Raw genomic sequence first — 20,196 nt, forward strand, 5'->3', positions numbered from 1 at the left:
GCTCTCTTATCGTCTCATCGGGTGGCAGTCTCTGGTGGGGGTCTCTCTTATGAGAGGTCTCTGGTTGGGGCTCTCTTGTATGGGGGTATCTGCTGGGGGGGGCTCTGTTATGGGATGGGGTGGATTGGGTGGGGTGCTCTTTCGGAGCGTCGTGCAGACCCAATGGGTTGAATGGCCTCCTTCTTCTCTGTAGGGATTCTGTGGATCTGTGATTCCTCCATAGGCTTCTTCCACCCAACCTGTTCTCACAATTTAACCCTTTTAGCCCAAGTATCATTTACCTGAATGTGCATTGCATCCCTCGCAAGTCCAATATATCCGTGTTGTGGGGTGGTATCTCCAACTGAATGCACTTCTTCAGATGCTGTCTAGTCAAACTTCTGTTCAGCTGTAACAAAAGGGTGGGGTTTTCCGGCCCTTCCCATCGGTGGGGCTTTCCAGTTCCACCGAAGTCAATGGGTTTTCGAATGGTTTGCTGCATTTTCTGGCCCTACCTCCACTGAGAAGTGGCTGTAAATTGCTACCCAAAATCTCTGCCCCTTTCTAATCCTCACAGAGATAGGGGAATAATAAAGAGCATTGAGACGTGTATTTTAATGAGTTCCCTCTTTCCCTGTACACGTGGGGAAATGGGGCGACGTGCAGATCCATGCTCCACTTCTCCCATTCTTTATATATGAGCTTCTCCAATGAGCTTTGCAGGTTATTCCCGCGTGATGGGGCACCCTCTTGCTGATACCAGCTCTTGCATTCTCCAGCACCCGTCACCAGGTGGTGTGGGGGCACTGTTCGCTAGGCCAGTAAGCCAAGAGACCCGGGCAAATACTCTGGGTGCATTGCTCAAATTCCACCATGGCAGCTCACGGAATTGGAATTCCACTAAAGTATATCTGGAATTATAAAGCTAGGTGACCATGAAAATATCATGAATTTTTGCAAAAAACCCGGCTTCTTCACTGATGTCCTTGAAGGAAGGGAGTCCGCCGTCTTTATCCTGTCTGGCCTCCATGTGACTCCAGACCCACTACAATATGGCTGACTCTTAACTGGCCCTCTAAAACACCCTAGAGAAACCAGTCAAGGTTAATGTCATGCGAGAGGAGTACCTTTAAGAAATGGATGTTTAGCAAATAGCCGTCGTGGATGTACCTTTAAGAAATGGATGCTTATCACATAGCTGCAGTGATGTCAGTGTGTGGGGGGAGCTGAGCTGTGACTCTGCCTTTACTTTCGCTTTGAGCGAAACGCTGGTGTGTCTCTGTGTTTTAGTTTTGTTTTCAGAGTGGAGAGCTGCAGTGAAAGCCAGCAGATGTGTATGGATATCTCTACAAGCTAAAGAATGTTCATTTGGGTGATTTCAAAGTGACACCTGTTTCTGTAGAAAATTTAAACCTGCTGTCTTTCTGTAAAAAGGGTCTTTTGGTCTTATGGATGTTGTTAGGAAAGTTATGAAGGGTTACTTATAGAATATTGTATCTGTGGGGATTATTGGTGTTGATAGTTGTTAAGATGTTTACTGTGGGTTTATAAAGTGTCAACTGGATTCATAAATAAACACGGTTTTATTTTAAAAGTGCTTTAGATCTCTGTTGCATCACACCTGTAGAGTGGGCCCTTGTGCTCCCCGTACCATAATCTATTAAAAATCGTGGGTCAGGTGAACTCCATGATACACTTTGGCGTTTTCTAAACCCTGGCCCATAACAGTTATTAGGGATGGGTGGTAAGTGCTGGCCCAGACAGTAACGCCCACGTCCCTTGCACGGAAGAATAAAGCAAAGCCAACAATACTGCTTCCTGCGCAGCTTGCCATTTCCTGGACTGAGGGCCCTTAACCCTCAAAGGACAGGATAAGGATGGAACCTGGGTCAGTCGCACGCTGCCATTGCCCACTTAAATGGCCTGTGACTTAAAACAACCTTACACAATAATGGTACGTCGTCAAGCAAACCGTGACATTGTCAATGGTGGCTGGAACAGCAGCCAGCCTGTATGGGAAGATCTGCCTCTATTGAAATGAATAATGGGAACCAGGCAGATCCCTGTACTTGTATAGATACATTTTGCACAAATCCACTGCATGGTGTTTCAGTAGATAGGAGGTGAATTGTCCTTTCTGTTGGAAAGAGGCCACCTGTTTTCCTGACTTGGTTGATTTTCTTTTGATTTCTGTTGAAAATGCTCCCATGGACTTACAAGCTTTCAGCTTCAAGCCCTCAGCTCCACAGGACTCCTTCCTTTATTAATCTTCTTCATCTTTCAGGATGCTCAAGAGTCAGTCTCAGGAATACTGCTTCACCCCCAGGACCTGGATCTTCCCCGCAGAGTACACCCAGTTTCAGACCTGCGTGAAGGAGCTGCGAAAGAAGCGTCGGCAGAAGACCTTTATCGTCAAGCCAGCCAATGGAGCAATGGGTCATGGGTATGTTAAGCCTTTTCTCCTGGAGCCTATCGCCCCTTTGCCCTCCCAACCCTGTCCCCCAGTGCGTCTAGGGGTCAGCAACTGGCACCATTTCAACCGTGCCATGAACAAGCTGTAGAGTGCTGTGAGAATCCGAGCATGTGGGGGCGATATTTGTCTTGCCGCATTTTTCTTTAACTGATGAGAGAGGATTTCTTTACACAGGGTCAGAATGGATGCAATGCATATGCTCCCAGAGGCCTCAAGCATCCTTGACCAGTTATCAAACTAAATTAGATGCCATTTGTAATGGGCCAGGGTTTAGAGAACCCCAAAGTGTATCATGGAGTTCACCTGACCCACAACTTTTACTAGATTGTGGCATGGGGAGCACACGGCCCACTCTATAGGTGTGGTACAGCAGAAATGGAAAAGTATTTTTTAAAGCAAAACAATGTTTATTCTATGAACTCAAGTTAACCTTTTTAAAACATACAGTGAACATCTTAACAACCATTAATTCAAATACAACCCCCAAAGAATACAACACTAAGTAATTCTTAAGATGTCCTCTTAACATCCAGAAGACTTTAAAAAAAAACTTTCAGCAGAAGCACATCAGGTTAAAGTCACTACTAAGAGCATTTATTAGTTTTAAATCACCAAAGGATCGATTTACGCAGTCTTTAGATTACAGAGGGAGACTCTAATACACCTTCTGGCTGTGACTGCAGTTATCCAGCTCTGAAAACGAATCTAAAACAGCAAACAGCCTGAAACGAAAGTAAAAAGCTGACAGACAGCCCAGCTCCACCCACTCTCTGACATCACTGCAGTAATCAACACCCATTTCTTAAAGGTTCTCTCACTACAGATATTTATATACACACCCATTTATAAACACCCATTTCTTAAAGGTACTCTCACATGACACCAGGTCACACAAGGAGATATAGCCGAGGGTGAGCAAAAGCCTGGTCAAAGAGGTAGGTATTAACGTACATCCTGAAGCAGGAAAAAGAGAGCCAGAGAGAGGTGGAGAGGTTTGGCCGGGTAATTCCATAGCTTGGGGCCCTCGGCAGCTGAAGGCGTGGCTCACGGTGGGGGTGATGAAAACCCGGGGTGCGAAGGAGGGCTAAATTGAAGGGGTACGGAGATTTTGGAGGATTGTAGGGCTGGAGGAGGTTACCGAGACGAGGATTGTTGCAGCCATGGGAGAAATGTGACACGGGGATGAAAGTGTGAAAATGGTTGGGTTGGAAGTTAAATGTAATTTAGTGCGTACAGAGGGATGGTCGAATGGTGTTGGTGCTGGTTAGCATGCAGACCAGAATGGCAGGCTAGGTGAGCCCACTTTACAGGGGGAGGTTTGGCGGGGGGGGGGGGGGGATTTAGCAGCACCCCATTATGACACCAGGCAGTGGCTGTGATAACCTTTATCGACTGTGACAGATACGAGATCCGGTCTCCCAGACGCGCGTTTATCGACGATGCAGCGTTCACTGGTGGTGGAATTCTATACTCACGGCGCTTGTCAATGGGATTCCCCACTGAAGCCGCCCCACGCCTCTGGGAAACCTGCGGGCGAAGGTGTGACGCCGGCGGGAAAGGTGAATCACGACAAGCGGGGAATTCCAGCCCTGGTTTCCATGACTTCCGACAGCTTTTGTGCCGAGCGTTCCTCTCAACACTTTTCCTTTGCTCTGCTTTAAGTGGAGATTTTTTACAAAGTGTTGCCAGTACATTTCCTCACGTGCTGCGTTTGCCGCATGTGCCATTTCTGAAATACTGGATTCCGTGGGCAAACGTTTCAGCGTTTCTATGGGTGGGAATGGATCGAGTGGGTTGCTCACCTGAATCTAGAGCATAACCGATAAGAAACTGAAGCTGGACTTTGCCATTCAGCCCTTCAGACCTGCTCCGCCATGGTGACTGATCGGCCGCAGCTCCATGTTCCTGTAGGGTATGTCATAATACCCACTCATGTATATAATGAGATGCAGACAGGCAGTGATTGACACACAGGACGACCAGTAAGCACACAGCACAGTGCAGCCAATCACCAGATAGGACACCACCACTATAAAGCCAGAGGGCACTAGGTTTCCCGCTCTCTCGGGACCCAGCCACTGAGACAGTCAGACTCCACGAGCTAGCACAGTGCAAACACCATGCGGTAGCTAGTAAGTCTGGTCAGGCTACTACAAGGTCACTAGTCAGATCAGTATAGTGTCGACCCACATCTGAATATGTATATCAGTTCTATCGTTGAATAAAACAGTGTTGGATTTTCTCCAGTGTTAAACATCTGTTTCTAGCTTCCCTGCATCGAGTGCAGTCCACGTCAAACCTACCTGCCTAACACATCAGGGTAGACTCCATATCATTCAATTCCCGTCATATCCATCCGTCTGGTTGTGACTTCAATGTAGCCAATGACTGAGCAACTATGGCTCTCTACGGCAGAGAATTCCAAATATCCTCAACCTGACCGAATTTATCTGGTAAATTGCAGCCTGAAATCCTGACCCAGTTCCCAGAATATGATCCCAAAGGGAACTGGGTCGAAACCGGAAAGGGAACCATGTGCAGGGTAAGGAGTGGGGTGGGAGGGGTGTGGCGGGGAGGTAGTGGGGCAGGACTAAATGGATAGCTCTACCAAGGAACAGACACAGGCGCAATGGGCCGAAGGGCCTTCTGTGCTATGTCATGCTGTAAGTAGAAGGCAGATGGAGTTTAATCCGGACAAGTGTGAGATAACGCACTTTGGAAGGTCCAATGCATGTAGGAATTACACAATAAATGGTAGAACTCTTGCGAGTACTGACAGGCAGAGAGATCTGGGCGTGCATGTCCACCGATCACTGAAAGTGGCAACGCATGTGGATAAGTTGGTCAAGAAGGCCTCGGCATGCTGGCCTTCATTGGTCGGGGTATTGAATATAAAAATTGGCAAGTCATGCTGCAGCTGTACAGAACCTTAGTTAGGCCTCATTTGGAATATTGTGTACAATTCTGCTCGCCACACTACCAGAAGGATGCGGAGGCTTTGGAGAGGGTACAGAAGCGGTTTACTAGGATGTTGCCTGGTACGGAGGGCATGAGCTACGAGGAGAGGTTAGATAAACTCAATCTGTTCTCACTGGAACGACGGAGGTTGAGAGGCGGCCTGATAGAGATCTTCAAGATTATGAGTGGCATGGACAGAGTGGATAGTCAGATGCTCTTTCCTCGGGTAGGAGGGTCACGTACAAGGGGACATAGGTTTAAAGTGTGTGGGGAAAAGTTTAGAACTGATGTGCGAGGCAAGTTTTTTATACAGACGGTGATTAATATATGGAAAGTGTTGCCTGGGGAGGTGGTGGGAGCAGGTACGATAGCGGCACCTGAGGGGCATCTAGACAAATTTATGAATAGGGTGGGAATGGAAGGATACGGATAAGTGCAGACGGTTTTAGATTCGGCAGGTACCCTGGTCGGCGCTGGCTTGGAGGGCCGAAGGGCCTGTGCCTGTGCTGTATTGTTCTTTGTTCTAAATTGGTAGGTATATCTTGCTTGAAATTGTTTTAAGAAGAGGTTTTGGCCAGAATTCTCTGATCCTCATGTTCTGCGTTATGAGTCTATGTTGCTCGCTTATAAGTTCAAACCCACAATTCTGCCACGGACTCTAGAATTTTTAAAATTAATTTACGGGTTGTGGGAGTCACTGGCTAGGCCGGCATTTATTGACCATCCCTAATTGCCCCTGAGAAGGTGGTGTTGATCTGCCTCCTTGAAGCACTGCAGTCCATGTGGTGTAGGTACACCCACAGTGCTGTTAGGGAGGGAGTTCCAGGATTTTGACCCAGCGACAGTGAAGGAACGGCGATATATTTCCACGTCAGGGTGATGAGTCACTTGGTGAGAAACCTGCAGGTGGTGGGGTTCCCAGGTATCTGCTGCTCTTGTCCTTCTAGATGGTAGTGGTCGTGGGTTTGGAAGGTGCTGCCTAAGGAGTCTTGTTGAGTTCCTCCAGTGGCATCTTGTAGATGGTACACCCAGCAGCCATTGTTCTTTGGTAATGGAGGGAGTGAATATTTTTGGGAGAGATACCAATCAAGCGGGGCTGCTTTGTCTTGGATGGTGTCGACCCTCTTAGTGTTGTAGGAGCTGCACTCATCCAGGCAAGTGGAGAGTATCCCATTACACTCCTGACTTGTGCCTTGTAGATGGTGGACAGGTTTCGGTGAGTCAGGACTTGAGTTACTCACCCCAGGATTCCTTGCTCTTGTAGCCATTGTATTTATATGGCTAGTCCAGTTCAGCTGCTGGTCAATCATAGAACCTCCTTCTGCAGTGCAGATTGGAGACCATTTGGTCCACCGACCCCCTGAAAGAGCACCCCACCCAGGCTCACTCCCCCGACCTATGCCTGGAACCCCATACCCCACCTAACCTTTGGGCAATTTCGGCAACGTCTGGACACTAAGGGCCAATCCACCTAATCTGCACGTCTTTGGACTGAGAGGAAACCGGAGCACCCGTAGGAAACCCACGCAGACACGGGGAGAACGCGCAGTCTCCACCCATGCCGGAGGTTGTAATTGAACCCAGGTCACTGGCGCTGTTGGGCAGCAGTGCTAACCACTGTGCCACCGTACCGCCCCCAGGATGTTGATAGTGGGGGATTCAGTAATGATAATTCGTCGATTGCCATGCATTGGGGCTGGTTTAGCACACTGGGCTAAACAGCTGGCCTGTAATGCAGAACAAGGCCAGCAGCGCGGGTTCAATTCCTGTACCGGCCTCCCCGAACAGGCGCCGGAATGTGGCGACTAGGGGCTTTTCACAGTAACTTCGTTGAAGCCTACTTGTGACAATAAGCGATTATTATAGACTGGGGCTGTTTAGCACAGGGCTAAATCGCTGGCTTTGAAAGCAGACCAAGGCAGGCCAGCAGCATGGTTCAATTCCCGTAACAGCCTCCCTGAACAGGCGCCGGAATGTGGTGACTAGGGGCTTTTCACAGTAACTTCATTGAAGCCTACTCGTGACAATAAGCGATTTTCATTTTTCATTTCATTGTGACAGAGCTGCGAACATTAACAGGGCTTTGCTTGTTCCACAATGGGGGAAAGCAATTTGCTTGTTTGATTTGTTGCGGCCCCCAACATACTTTGGGAGTTCCCGATTTCAGCAGAAGTGTCGTCAGCATTTAAGATTGGTTAGTTTAGTGGCTGAAGGAGTGGGGGCGGAGGGAGGAGGGCAGTAAATGAAGATGGAAACAGGGCGGCTCCATCACGACATCGGTTCTGCTGCGAGGACAGAATTGGGCTAAGTCGGCGATTGATGCCTTCTCGCGGTCTTGCTTCAGTTCCTAGTGGCGGAGGGGCCCAGACAACGCAAAGCTGCCTCTCCAAATCAACTTTAATTTGGGACTGTTGACAAGCTCACTCTGACAGGCCGCAGCTGACGCGCAAACTAGAGAAATCTCACACTGCAATGGCAGTGGCCGCTCTGTTGGAGCTGCACTTTAGAGCGAGCAGCACCTACTGGACAGCAGAGGGACCTTCATTCTCTAACACTGCTTGATGCTGACACCGATTTCCTGAATTGGAAAGTATTGCCTTCCCTGCAAGCAACAAAACATCAGGCAGTGTAAAACGCACAGAACTCTGCACGCAAGAAAGATCGAGTAAAAATGGAGTCGAATTGAAGATTTCAGTGTCAGGACGTTGGCTTTTCAGGAAGTTACGGAAATAGAGATTTGCATTTATATTGCACCTTTTATTATCAGCATTCCTCAAAGTGCTTTGCGACCAAACGCGGTGGGACTGCATGAGCTCTTCTGTTATTCTTTGGTGCAGCCAATCCCCCGTCGTTTTGTGTGCTTGGCACATATTGAAGAGAATATTAAATTGTTGGGTGCGATTTAACCGCCATGTTGTGCCCGGTGCGGATTGGGGCACGCCGGATGAAAGGCCAAAATCGAGATTCGCGGCAGGCACGAACCATTTTGCTATTTCGTTTTTTCCACAATTAATTTTTTCCAATTAAGGGGCAATTTAGCGCGGCCAATCACACCTACCCTGCACATTTTTGGGTTGTGGGGGCGAAACCCACGCAAACACGGGGAGAACGTGTAAACTCCGCACGGACAGCGACCCAGAGCCGGGATCGAACCCGGGACCTCGGCGCCGTGAGGCCGCAGTGCTAACCCACTGCGCCACCGTGCTGTCCTAACCATTTTGCTGGTGTCGATCGCGAAGAGGCTGGTGGCTGCCGGGGCGGGCAGGCGCTGTCGAAGGCAGAGGCCACGATGCAGCCTGGAGGCAGCACCCCGTGCGCAGGGGGCTGCCGCACACCCTGAAGTTTTGCAAGCCCATCAGGCTGAGGAGAGACCCAGATGGGGGAGGCCAGCGACGGCTCAAGGTGCTGTTTGTCATTCAATGGGCTGACGGACAACATGTGCCGCAGAAGGTTGTGTCTCAGCAGAGACAGTGTGGCACCTGTGCCACCGCCTCGTGCACTTGACGCCTCACGGAGGAGGAAGCCACCCGCTCCGTGAGGGTCACCACAGCCCACAACTCTTATGCCAGTTGTTCCAGGTCTCGAGTGGGAACCTGGGTGGCACTTCACAATCTACAACCCACAGGTGCACCCTGGAGGTGACGGATGCTCTGTATGCCCAGGCATCCAACTGTATCACCTTCAACCTGGACCAAGCCCACTAAGGTGCCCTGGCAGCAGGATTCTCCACCATCGTCGGGATGCCCCAGGTCCAGCGGGCGATCGATGACACACATGCCACCCTGTGAGCACTGAGGCATCAGGGAGGGGGTTCCACTCCCTGAATGTCCAGATCGCGTGCAACCACCGCGTCCGAATCATGCACAGGAGTGTCCACTACCCATTGAGAGTGCATGTAGCTACATCCTGGGCCACTTGGAGATCCCCGGTGTCTTCGATGACCACCCCAGGATGGCGGGTTGGCTCATTTGGGATAAAGGTATACCCACTGAGGTCATGGTTAATGACAACAGGTGCAAAGGGCTGAGACCGACGTGGAGACCCGGTATAATGAGGCCCATGCAGCCACCTGTTCTATTACTGAGCAGTGCATTGGACTGCGGAAAATGCGGTTCCAATGCTGGCCCACTCTGGTGGTGCATTGCAGTACACACCCCCCCAGTGGACCTCCCGCTCTGTGGTGGTCTGCTGTGCTCGCCACAACATGGCTCAGCAGGAGGAGAAGGAGGAGGGACATGCAGCCGTGTGTGAGGAGGGGGAGGAAGCGGACCAGGAGGGGCAGGAGGACGAGCCCGAATAGGAGCCAGTGGATGGAGGACAATTGGTGACAATGGTCTGCCATACCAGAAGGAGCAGGGAGGCCCTGATTGTCTACAGATTCTCATATGACGAGGCTGCGTTCATCGGCTCAGCACCCCCCCCCAATCTCCCCTCCTCCCTCATCTCCTTTCCTCCCCCAAATCCCCCTCCAATCATTTCCCTCCTTCTCCCCTTCCCCGCCAATCCCCCCACCCCTCCCCATTTCCCACCCTACCCCATTCCCCTCATACCCTATGGTGTTCGGGCCGGAAAGTGGAGCTGAGTCCACAAAAGATCAGCCATGATCTCATTGAATGGTGAAGCAGGCTCGAGGGTCCAGATGGCCGACTCCTGCTCCTAGTTCTTATGTTTTTATGTTCCCCATTCCCCTCATTTCCCACCTAACCCTCCCAAATCCCCCCACTTCTCTCCTACCGCCCCAATCCCCTCCCCCGCCCATCGCTCTGCTCCCTCCCTGACCACACTGTCCCGCCCTCCAATGGTCTGTGTGACATCATTCCAGGGTGATGGGCACTGTCAGCGGTGCAGGGGATGGGGGGGAACAGAGAGCAATAGGGATGGGGTGGGGGAGCAGGCAGGCCCGCTGTGAAGATTAACGTGACAGAGGCTTCACGTGTATCAGGTGTAACATGTTTTTGTTTACAGCAGTGTACAGTTTACATAAACACTTAGTAACATAGAATTTACAGTGCAGAAGGAGACCATTCGGCCCATCGAGTCTGCACCGGCTCTTGGAAAGAGCACCCGACCCAAGGTCAACACCTCCACCCTATCCCCATAACCCAGTAACCCCACCCAACACTAAGGGCAATTTTGGACACTAAGGGCAATTTATCATGGCCAATCCACCTAACCTGCACATCTTTGGACTGTGGGAGGAAACCGGAGCACCCAGAGGAAACCCACGCACACACGGGGAGGATGTGCAGACTCCGCACAGACAGTGACCCAAGCCAGGAATCGAACCTGGGATCCTGGAGCTGTGAAGCAACTGTGCTATCCACTGTGCTACCGTGCTGCCCACTTAATAGTGAAAATTGGACATTTCCACTCCCCCCTAGCTATAGATAGTGACCACTGTGTCTCTGCTGCCTCTTTGAAAGAGCAGTCTGACTAATCCTGTTCCCCCCACCTACTCGCTCTAGTCCTGCATATTCTTCCCATTTCGGTATCTATCCAGCTCCCTTGGGAAAGTTATCATCAAATCTGCCCGAGCAGCCAGAAATAACCGGTCATTGTGAAAAAAGAATCCTCCTCATATCTCACCTCTGCCTCTTTTGTCAGTCACCTTGAATCTGTGTCCCTCCGGTTACCAACCCTCCTGTCAGCCTTCTCCTAACTTACTCTGTCAAAACCCTTCCTGACTGTGAGCACCTCGATTAAATCTCCCTTTACCTCTCTCTGCTCTGAGGAAAACGATCCCAGCGTCCCCATTCTCTCCACACAACCCTCATACCTGGCACCATCCTCGTCAATCTCCTCCCCACTCGCCCTGAGGCCTTGTGACCCTTCCTGCGGGGGACCTTTTTGTCCTCCAGGCAACAGTTGAGGCACAGTATTATCCGTCTGTGATTTGGACTGATGTTACTGACCTTCCCTGCGTGAGGTCGGAGATTTACTAACCTCAGCGCAAGCGTTACATTGAGAAGGATGATTTCCACTCCAATTTCTCCTTCAAGGCTTCCAGATATAGTCGTCATTACGTTAACGATTGCTGCTGCACTTGATGTTCATGCAACTCCACATTTATCGGGCGCCCTGCCCTATAACGCTGGAGAGACGCACGCCACGATCAGAATATATGAAGAAAAATAAGACATTCAGTCCCTCAAGCCTGTACGGCCAATGGAAGTATTCTATTGGTCAGAAGCGTGACCAACGTAGTTCGAGATAAAGCTTATGGGCCTTCCCCCTCCTCCCGCAAAGTCAGTCGGCAACATTCAGACTTTGAAACGGGCTGCCCCTCAGCAATAATACGCTGGGGGCGGCCTTAACAAGGCAAGTGTAAGAGTCCTGCCCCCCGCGCCCCCCTCAGGAAGTCCTGCCCTTGGAGTAGTCCCAGTAGAGGTGTGAATGCAGCGGTGACCACTGCTTGGCTTGTAAGGAAGATCCGTGGTGACCAGACTTTGAGGTAAGTCAGGGTCTTTTGGTCAGTGAGGGATCGGGGGTTGGGGGCAGGGGGGCGGGGGGGGGGGGGGGTGAGTGGGTTTCAAAGAATAGGAGAATGGCACAAGTGGGAGGGTACCAGTGGGGGGGGGGGGGGGGGAATAGTTGTACCCACGCTGCCATCCTCTCATTTAGCCTGAGATAGTGAAGAAACAAGCCTCCTCTCTTTGCCTCCTTCATTCTGCCTTCCCCACCTGCGTATGTCACTTCGGTGGAGGGACAATGAGACCCTTAACTGTCCATTAATTGGCCAGTTCAGGACCTCAATGGACCTAAGGGTGGATGCCTGGTGGACACCAAACCCAGGCCCCTGAATTGTGAGGACCAGGATGAGAGTGAGTGGGAAGGCAGGGGGCAGCCATGCTCTTTGTTTAAGTGCAGATATACTGGCAGATATACTCAATTTTTTAAAAATCAAGGAAGCAAACCTGACGCACTAAAGCACAAACTCCGGAAATAAAATAAGAAAATGCTGGGCGTGTTCAGCAGGCCCGGCCCTGACACCAGCCGGCGCTGTCACGGACAGGTTAACGGCCCTCCACAATTTTCCCGTCCCAACCCCGACCACGCCCTGCCCAAGGCAGGTCCGGGAAATCCTGGTCAATGTTTCAGGCCCGTGAACCACGGCTCGTCAACCTGAAACGTTGGGTGGATGTACCAGTCCCGCCCGCCCCAGGGCCAGAAATCCCCGCCTGTGTTCAACAGACCTTTCGCTGGTCCGTCAATTTATCTGTCCCACATGGCGGGCGGATCAGGTGATTTAGGAGATTATCTGTGAATCATGCATCCACAGATGCTGCCTGACCTGCTGAGCGTTTCCAGCGTTTTATGTTTATTTAATGCAGGTAGGTGTGTTGACAGGTGCTTTCACGTTACCCTGAATTACCACCGGACATGGTAGTCGGAAAAAACCTAAACTAAGAACATAGAACATACAGTGCAGAAGGAGGTCATTCGGCCCATCGAGTCTGCACCAACCCATGAAGCCTCACTTCCACCCTATCCCCGTAACCCAATAACCCCTTCTAACCTTTTTGGACACGAAGGGCAATTTATCATGGCCAATCCATCTAACCCGCACGTCTTTGGACTGTGGGGGGAAACCGGAGCACCTGGAGGAAACCCACGCAGACACGGGGAGAACGTGCGGACTCCACACAGCCAGTGACCCAGCGGGGAATTGAACCTGGGACCCTGGCGTTGTGAAGCCACAGTGCTAATCACTATGCTACCGTGCTGCCCTCAAGTATAACTAATATACTTAGAACAAAACTGGCTCATCTCAGTGAACAAGTGCATCTCCCATTGGCTCACAATTCTTTCAAAAATCTCAGCACTTCATAATCGGACTTTAATGAACTGCAAACTGATAGCTGAATGCAGTTGGCAATCTGAATTTGGCTGAAATTCAGAGAGCCTGATAAATCAGTAAGCTTGGGGTAAGTACTTACTGAACTGCATGGAATGTATTTGTCTTTGTTATTGATTCCTATGTTAGTGGCATGCGGCCAGTGACCCTTCCAGTCCTCCAAAATATTTAAATGAGTTGACTTTTGCATTCTTCTGCTGGTCTTCGCCCGGAAGGCATTCAGAGGGAGCAGAATTCTCTATTCGGCTGCGCAGGAGGTGGGTGTTGGGTGGGCATGCCCTCTGGCCACATGAGGAAATAGAAAATGATAGCATGGTTATGTTCTACGTTCAGTAGGCCTCACAAAGAGGTTCTGGGTCTTGTTTGGTTGAACATCGTGTGTATCGACAACACACAACTACGTACAATATACAGACTCTCACCCAGCTAAGAGCTAACTCCATGCTTGCTTCTACACAGGTCTCTGTCTAGCCCTAGTTTTTAGACTATGCCCCCTAGTTCTAGAATCTTTAATCAGTGGAAATAGTTTATCTTTATCTACCCTGTCTTTTCCTGTCAATATCTTGAAGACTTTAATCAGATCACCCCTTAACCTTCTAAATTCTAGAGGAAACAGGGCTCGTATTATCTCTCCTCATAACTTAAGCCCTGAAGTCCAGATATCATTTTTGTAAACCAATGTTGTACTCCCTCCCAGGTCAATATTTCCTTCCGAAGATGTGGGTGACCAGATCTGCTCACAGTGACTCCAAGTGGGGTCTAAGATGTTACTCAAGTGGCTAAAATTGGGCCGTGCACGACTGCTCTTCCAAAAGGCAGTGTTTCCAACAATGCGGCACTCCCCCAGTCTCGCACTGGGGTATCAGCCAGTACTTAGAACTCCATCTACCGGACACGGGACGTGAACCATCCAGCTTCTGACTCAGAAGTGGAGTTGCCACCCATTGAGCCCGCAGCTGGTGCTGTGCAGCCTGAGACTGCAGGCAGGAAACCTAATTCACTGGCAGCAAGGGGAATCTGCTGGTTGGATAATGACGGGAAGATCACACTTGATACGTTGCTGGGAATCCCAGTCGCGGCACAGACGAGGAAAATGACAGAAAGTTGCTACTTAAGGGCTCCAGTCACTGGAACTATTAAGACGTGCAAGTCAGTGAAATTGCCCAGTTGTGACACTTGTGCCACTGTCTGTGCGGAGTCTGCACGTTCTCCCCGTGTCTGCGTGGGTTTCCTCCGGGTGCTCCGGTTTCCTCCCACAAGTCCTGAAAGACGTGCTTGTTACGTGAATTGGACATTCTGAATTCTCCCTCTGTGTACCCGAACAGGCACCGGAATGTGGCGACTAGGGGATTTTCACAGTAACTTCATTGCAGTGTTAATGTAAGCCTACCTGTGACACTAATAAAGACAGACAAATACAGATGGGAGGAGAGGGGTGAAAATAATAAGTAACAAGAGTTTTTGTTTCAGATGGTTTTCTTTACATAGATACATGGAAGATAGGAGCAGGAGGAGGCCTTTGGCCCTTCGAGCCTGCTCCGCCATTCATCACGATCATGGCTGATCATCCAACTCAATAGCCTAATCCTGCTTTCTCCCCATAGCCTTTGATGCCATTCTCCCCAAGTGCTATATCCAGCCGCCTCTTGAATATATTCAATATTCTAGCATCAACTCCTTCCTGTGGTAATGAATTCCACAGGCTCACCACCCTTTGTGTGAAGAAATGTCTCCTTATCTCTGTCCGAAATGGTTTACCCTGAATTCTCAGACTGTGACCCCTGGTTCTGGACACACCCACCATTGTTATCATCTTCCCAGCATCTACCCTGTCTCGTCCTGTTAGAATTTTATAAGTCTCTATGAGATCCCCCCCTCATTCTCCTGAACTCCAGCGAGAACAATCCCAAACTTTGAGCAGACCTTCCTTCAAAGTAAGGTTTCAGATCCGGATTGCAGCCAGTATTGGTTTTACAGTAGAATAATTCATTCAGGTTCTCTGTAGGTTCAGAAATATATCCACGTACAGTCTTTCTGGAGAGAGAAAGAGAGAGAGATCCTTGTTCCAATGTGCCCAGGTCTTAACTCTGCTTTCCTTGGGTCTCTGAAAATCATTCCACTCGAGTAGGGTCTAATCACCACCTGTTACCGGGCAGCATGAGGCCTTTCGGCCAATTCGTTGGCTACCAGCCAACCAATTGAACGGAGTCCCACCCCACCTCTTGGGTGCCACAAAGTCTGAGTTCTGTTGCTCGAAAACGAGCACCATGTGCTATGCTGCAACTTTGTGAATTCCTCACTCTCTCTGTTGGTTGACTTATAGATACATTTCCAGTAGACATCCATGGATCAAAATGATAACGGCAAAAAATGAAGAGAGGAGAAATAAGGGGATCAACAGGAAGGACCCTTAATCTCGTAAAACTGGAGTTAATGGGAATAACGGAATACTCTTCACCGGTTGGATCGTATCTAGCACAAAGGAAGATGCTTGTGGTTGTCGGGATGCCGATCATCTCAGCTGCAGGACATCACTGCAGGAATTCCTAGGTCCAATTATTATCAGCTGTTCCATCAATGACCTTCCTTCCTTCCCCAATGGGGATGTTGGCTGATGATTTGCACAATGTTCAGCATGATTTGCTCCGACATTGAAGCGGTCTATGTCCAAATGTAACAAGACCTGGACTACACTCAGGCTTGGGCTGATAATTGGCAAATAAAACTTGCACCACTCCAGTGCCAGGTACTGTCCATCCCCAACAGGAGAGAAGCCAAACGTATTGGCGATTCTCCGAGCCCCGCCCCGGGCCGGAGAATCGGCGCGACCGCGCCACGACACCCCGACGCGGCGCGCGATTCTCCGAGGAGCACAGAATCAGCGCCATTTGCGGCGGTGCGTTTGACGCGGTTACGGCCGCGGGCCGCTGGAATCGCCGAGGTCAGCGATTCTCCGGCCCGGATGGGTCGAGCGGCCGCGCGGATACGACAGAGTCCCGCCGGCGTCGTTCACCCCTGGTCTTTGCCGGTGGGAACTCTGCGCGAAGGGTCGGGGGGGGGGGGTGGGGGGGTGGCCTGTGCGGGGGGAGAGGGGATCCATCCCCGGGAGGGGCCTCCGATGGTGTCTGGCCCGCGATCGGGGCCCATCGATCGGCGGGCCGGCCTCTCCCCCATGGGCCTACTTTCCCCTGAACACCGACGCCATGTTGAGTCGGGATCGGCGTGCTGAAGTGCCTCGCGCATGCGCGGGTTGGCGCGGCGCCCGTTTGGCACCGGGAAGGGAGGCTGGAACGGCGTGAACCGCTCCAGCGCCATTCTGGCCCCCTGTGGGGAACAGAATCGGTCATCCCCGTGCCCATTTCACGCCGCGAACACTTCTCCATTTTGGAGAATCGCCCCCCCCCCCCCCCCCCATTGTCTCTGTTCATTCAACGGCATTACCATTGCTGAGTCTCTCACTATCAGCATCCTGGGGGGTTACTACTGACCACAACCTGAACTGGACTAGCCATATAAATACTATGGCTGCAAGTGCAGGTCAGAGGCTGGGAACCCTGCGGTGAGTAACTCACCTCCCGACTTCCCAAAGTCTGTCCACAATCTACAAGGTACAAGTCAGGAGTGTAGTAGAATACTCCTCACTTGCCTTGATTATTACTGCACCAACAACACTCAAGAAGCTCAACACCATCCAGGACAAAGCAGCCCCGCTTGATTCGTACCCCATTCACAAACATTCAGCCCCTCCACCATCGCCGAACAGTAGCAGCCATTTGTACCATCTACAAGATGCACTGCAGGAACTCACCAAGGGTCCATTGACAACAGCTTCCAAACCCACGACCTCTACCTCCTAGAGGGACAAGGGTAGCAGGCGCATGGGAACACCACCACCTGGACATCCCCCTCCAAGCCACACGCCATCCTGACTTGGAAATATACTGTGTTCCTTTACTGTCTCTGAGTCAAACACCTGGAGCTTAACAACACCACATTGTGGTGTACCTATGCCACGTTGGCTGCAGTGGTTCAAGATTTAAAGCTATGAATCTGTTTTTTTGCCTGGTTGGAGTCCAGACAGGATTTTGGGTATTGTCTTTTCTTGCTGTTGCTTGAACCTATAATTTCCCGAGGCCATTATTGTTTTATCGAGGGAAACGGCACAAGGAAGCGCTGAGGGTTTTGACAAAGGATGGTATCATGACCGGTACAGGCGCGGAGGGCCGGAGGATCTGTTCCTGTGCCGTATTGTTCTTTGTTTATTCACAGCAAACAGTTACGAGATTGGAGCTGCTCCGTCCAGACCAACGTAATTCTCTGTCATGTGATCTGACCTCATTATTACATCAGCCTAATGTAGGGTGCTGATGTTAACCCTTTACTCGTCATCCCGCCTAATTCTTTATCGCTATCACATTTGCACCCTACTACACAACCCCAAACCTTTGTCAGTGTAGCACTGAGGGGAGTGCGGCACTGTTGGAGGTCCTGGGCGGCATTCACCCCAACCCAGCGGCGCGGGAGGGCCCAGTGGGACGGAGTGGCGGGAACCACTCCGGCGTCGGGCCGCCCCAAAGGTGCGGAATCCTCCGTACCTTCAGGGGGTAGGCCCTTCCTGGAGTGCTTGGCACCACGCCAACCGGTGCCAAAGGGCCTCCGCCGGCCGGCGCGAGTTGGCACATACGCGGGAGCGCCAGCGCGTGCTGGCGTCATACCCACGCATGCGCAGAGGGATTCGCTTCCGCACCGGGAATGGTGGAGGACCACGGCCTCCGGTGCGGAAGGGCAGAGTGCCCCCACGACATCGGTGGGCCCCGACCGCGGGCCAGGCCACTGTGGGGGCACCTCCTGGGGCCAGATCCCCCCGACCCCCCACCCAAGAACCCCGCCCTGCGCCGACAGGTCCTGCCGGTAAGGGACCTACTCCAATTTACGCCGGCGGGGCCGCCTACAGGCGGGCGGGACTTCGGCCACCACGGGCTGGAGAATTCGGGCAGCCCCGGCACCCATTGAGTCGTCCCGGACCCCGCCATTCTCCGAGGCGGGCGGCGCGACTCACGCCGGGCCAGTTTTTGGGGGGGCGGGAGAATTAGGAGGACGGCGGGGGCGGGATCCACGCCGACCCCCGGCGATTCTCCCACCCAGCGGGGGAGGGAGGGTCGGAGAATCCCGCCCCCTGTCTTTCGAATCAGACAGTAAAGTGAGACCAGTTCTCAGCTCAAGCAGATGCTGAGGATGAGCTGTAAAATTCACCCATTGCCCTCGGGCAGCATGTGCTCCTGAAATATTAGCACCAAAAGCAGGCTAACTGGTTATTTGTTTTGGGGATCTTGCCCTGCGCAGATTGGCAGCTTCATGTACCAGATAGGACTGACTGTACTTCAAAAACAGTTCACTGGCCGTGAACCACTTGGGGACTTCCTGAGGACATGTAGGATGCCTCATGAATGCAACTTTGTTCTTTTCTTCTTGTTTTAGTGTGTTGGGGTTAAACCGTCGAATGGTGCAAGAATTGGCAAGTATGTGTACAATACCGATTGGGTAAAGAGAGGGATGAGGTGTGGCTGTGTCACCACTCATGGTCACTGGCGTGCCTGGTGAAGAATAAACACCTGAACAGATGACCGAAAGGTAGCTGGTGTCTGTAGGACAACATTCTCTGACCCTGGAGAAGAGGAGGTTGGCAGAAAAATAGGGAGGGAATTCCGTTTGTCAGAAAGTGACAAAATGAAAGCCAATTCCTGTTGTTGATCACTTTCCCATTTGCCTTCTGCTTCCAACTTCCATAATTTACACACACACACACACTTGTTGCCTGGTTTCTCTTTCAATCTCGACAATGAGGGTTGGTGAGCAAGTCAACACCAGAGTCCCGCAGAGTCCCTGCCCTGTTCATGCGTCTTCACAGTCCCGCAGGAACCTCTCGGTAGGGATCTTGGACAAGCATTCTTCCTAAGTTTTCGCTTCCCAAAAGGAAAAATGTGTGTTGACTCCAATCACTTTCAGGGTTGGATTGGCTGAGATAAAGTAACAGAACATGGATCAAACCTTAGCCCTTCGGTTACTGAGTATATTTGGAATTCATCATCACCTCCACTGTGCCAAGTCGACTGGGGAAAAGAGGACCGGGGGGGCCAGGATTTTAATCCTGAGACTAAAGTCATGGTTTACCGGGCAGCTGTGATCCTCGCCTACCCTATATGCCTCGGACTCTCGTACAACCTACAGCAGGCCCCATCAAAGCACTGGAGAGGTACCACCAGTGGTGCCTTCGCGAAATCCTCCAAATCCAATGGCAAGACAGGTGGTCCAACAGCAGGCTCTTCTCCCGTGCCAACACACCCAGTATTAAGGCATTAATCACTCCAAACCAACCCTCCACTGGGTGGGACATGTCCGTCACATGGCTGACACCAGACTCCCAAAGCAACTGCTCTACTTGGAAATGGGTCGCGGCAGGTGATTCCCAGGAGGACATAAGAACATAAGAACTAGGAGCAGGAGTAGGCCATCTGGCCCCTCGAGCCTGCTCCGCCATTCAATGAGATCATGGCTGATCTTTTGTGGACTCAGCTCCACTTTCCGGCCCGAACACCATAACCCTCAATCCCTTTTTTCTTCAAAAAACTATCTATCTTTATCTTAAAAACATTTAATGAAGGAGCCTCAACTGCTTCACTGGGCAAGGAATTCCATAGATTCACAACCCTTTGGGAGAAGAAGTTCCTCCTAAGCTAGGGCATTGGAAACGCTTTAGGGAAGACCTTCAATCTTCCCTGAAGAAATCAAACATCCTCGCCGACTCATGGGAGTCCCTGGCCTGTTTGCCGACCAACGTGGAGAAGATTCACTCGGGGAGGCGCTGAGCAGAACGAGAAGGTTCTGACAGTAATATGCAGGGGCAAAGTTGAGGTGTCTTGGGGAGTCACCA

At 51.1% G+C, this 20,196-nt stretch overlaps 1 protein-coding gene across 2 annotated transcripts in view; it reads left to right on the forward strand.

Annotated features, from left to right (window-relative positions):
• ttll7 (tubulin tyrosine ligase-like family, member 7) overlaps positions 1 to 20,196 on the forward strand; it is a 375,815-nt gene that overhangs the window by 207,367 nt on the left and 148,252 nt on the right. For both annotated transcript variants that reach the window (XM_072510355.1, XM_072510356.1), the window contains exon 6: positions 2,264 to 2,422. In XM_072510355.1, coding sequence (XP_072366456.1) covers positions 2,264 to 2,422 — 159 coding nt within the window. The remainder of the gene's footprint in view (positions 1 to 2,263; positions 2,423 to 20,196) is intronic.

Source organism: Scyliorhinus torazame, chromosome 7 (genome assembly GCF_047496885.1).
Source record: "Scyliorhinus torazame isolate Kashiwa2021f chromosome 7, sScyTor2.1, whole genome shotgun sequence".
Taxonomy (NCBI): Eukaryota; Metazoa; Chordata; class Chondrichthyes; order Carcharhiniformes; family Scyliorhinidae; genus Scyliorhinus; species Scyliorhinus torazame.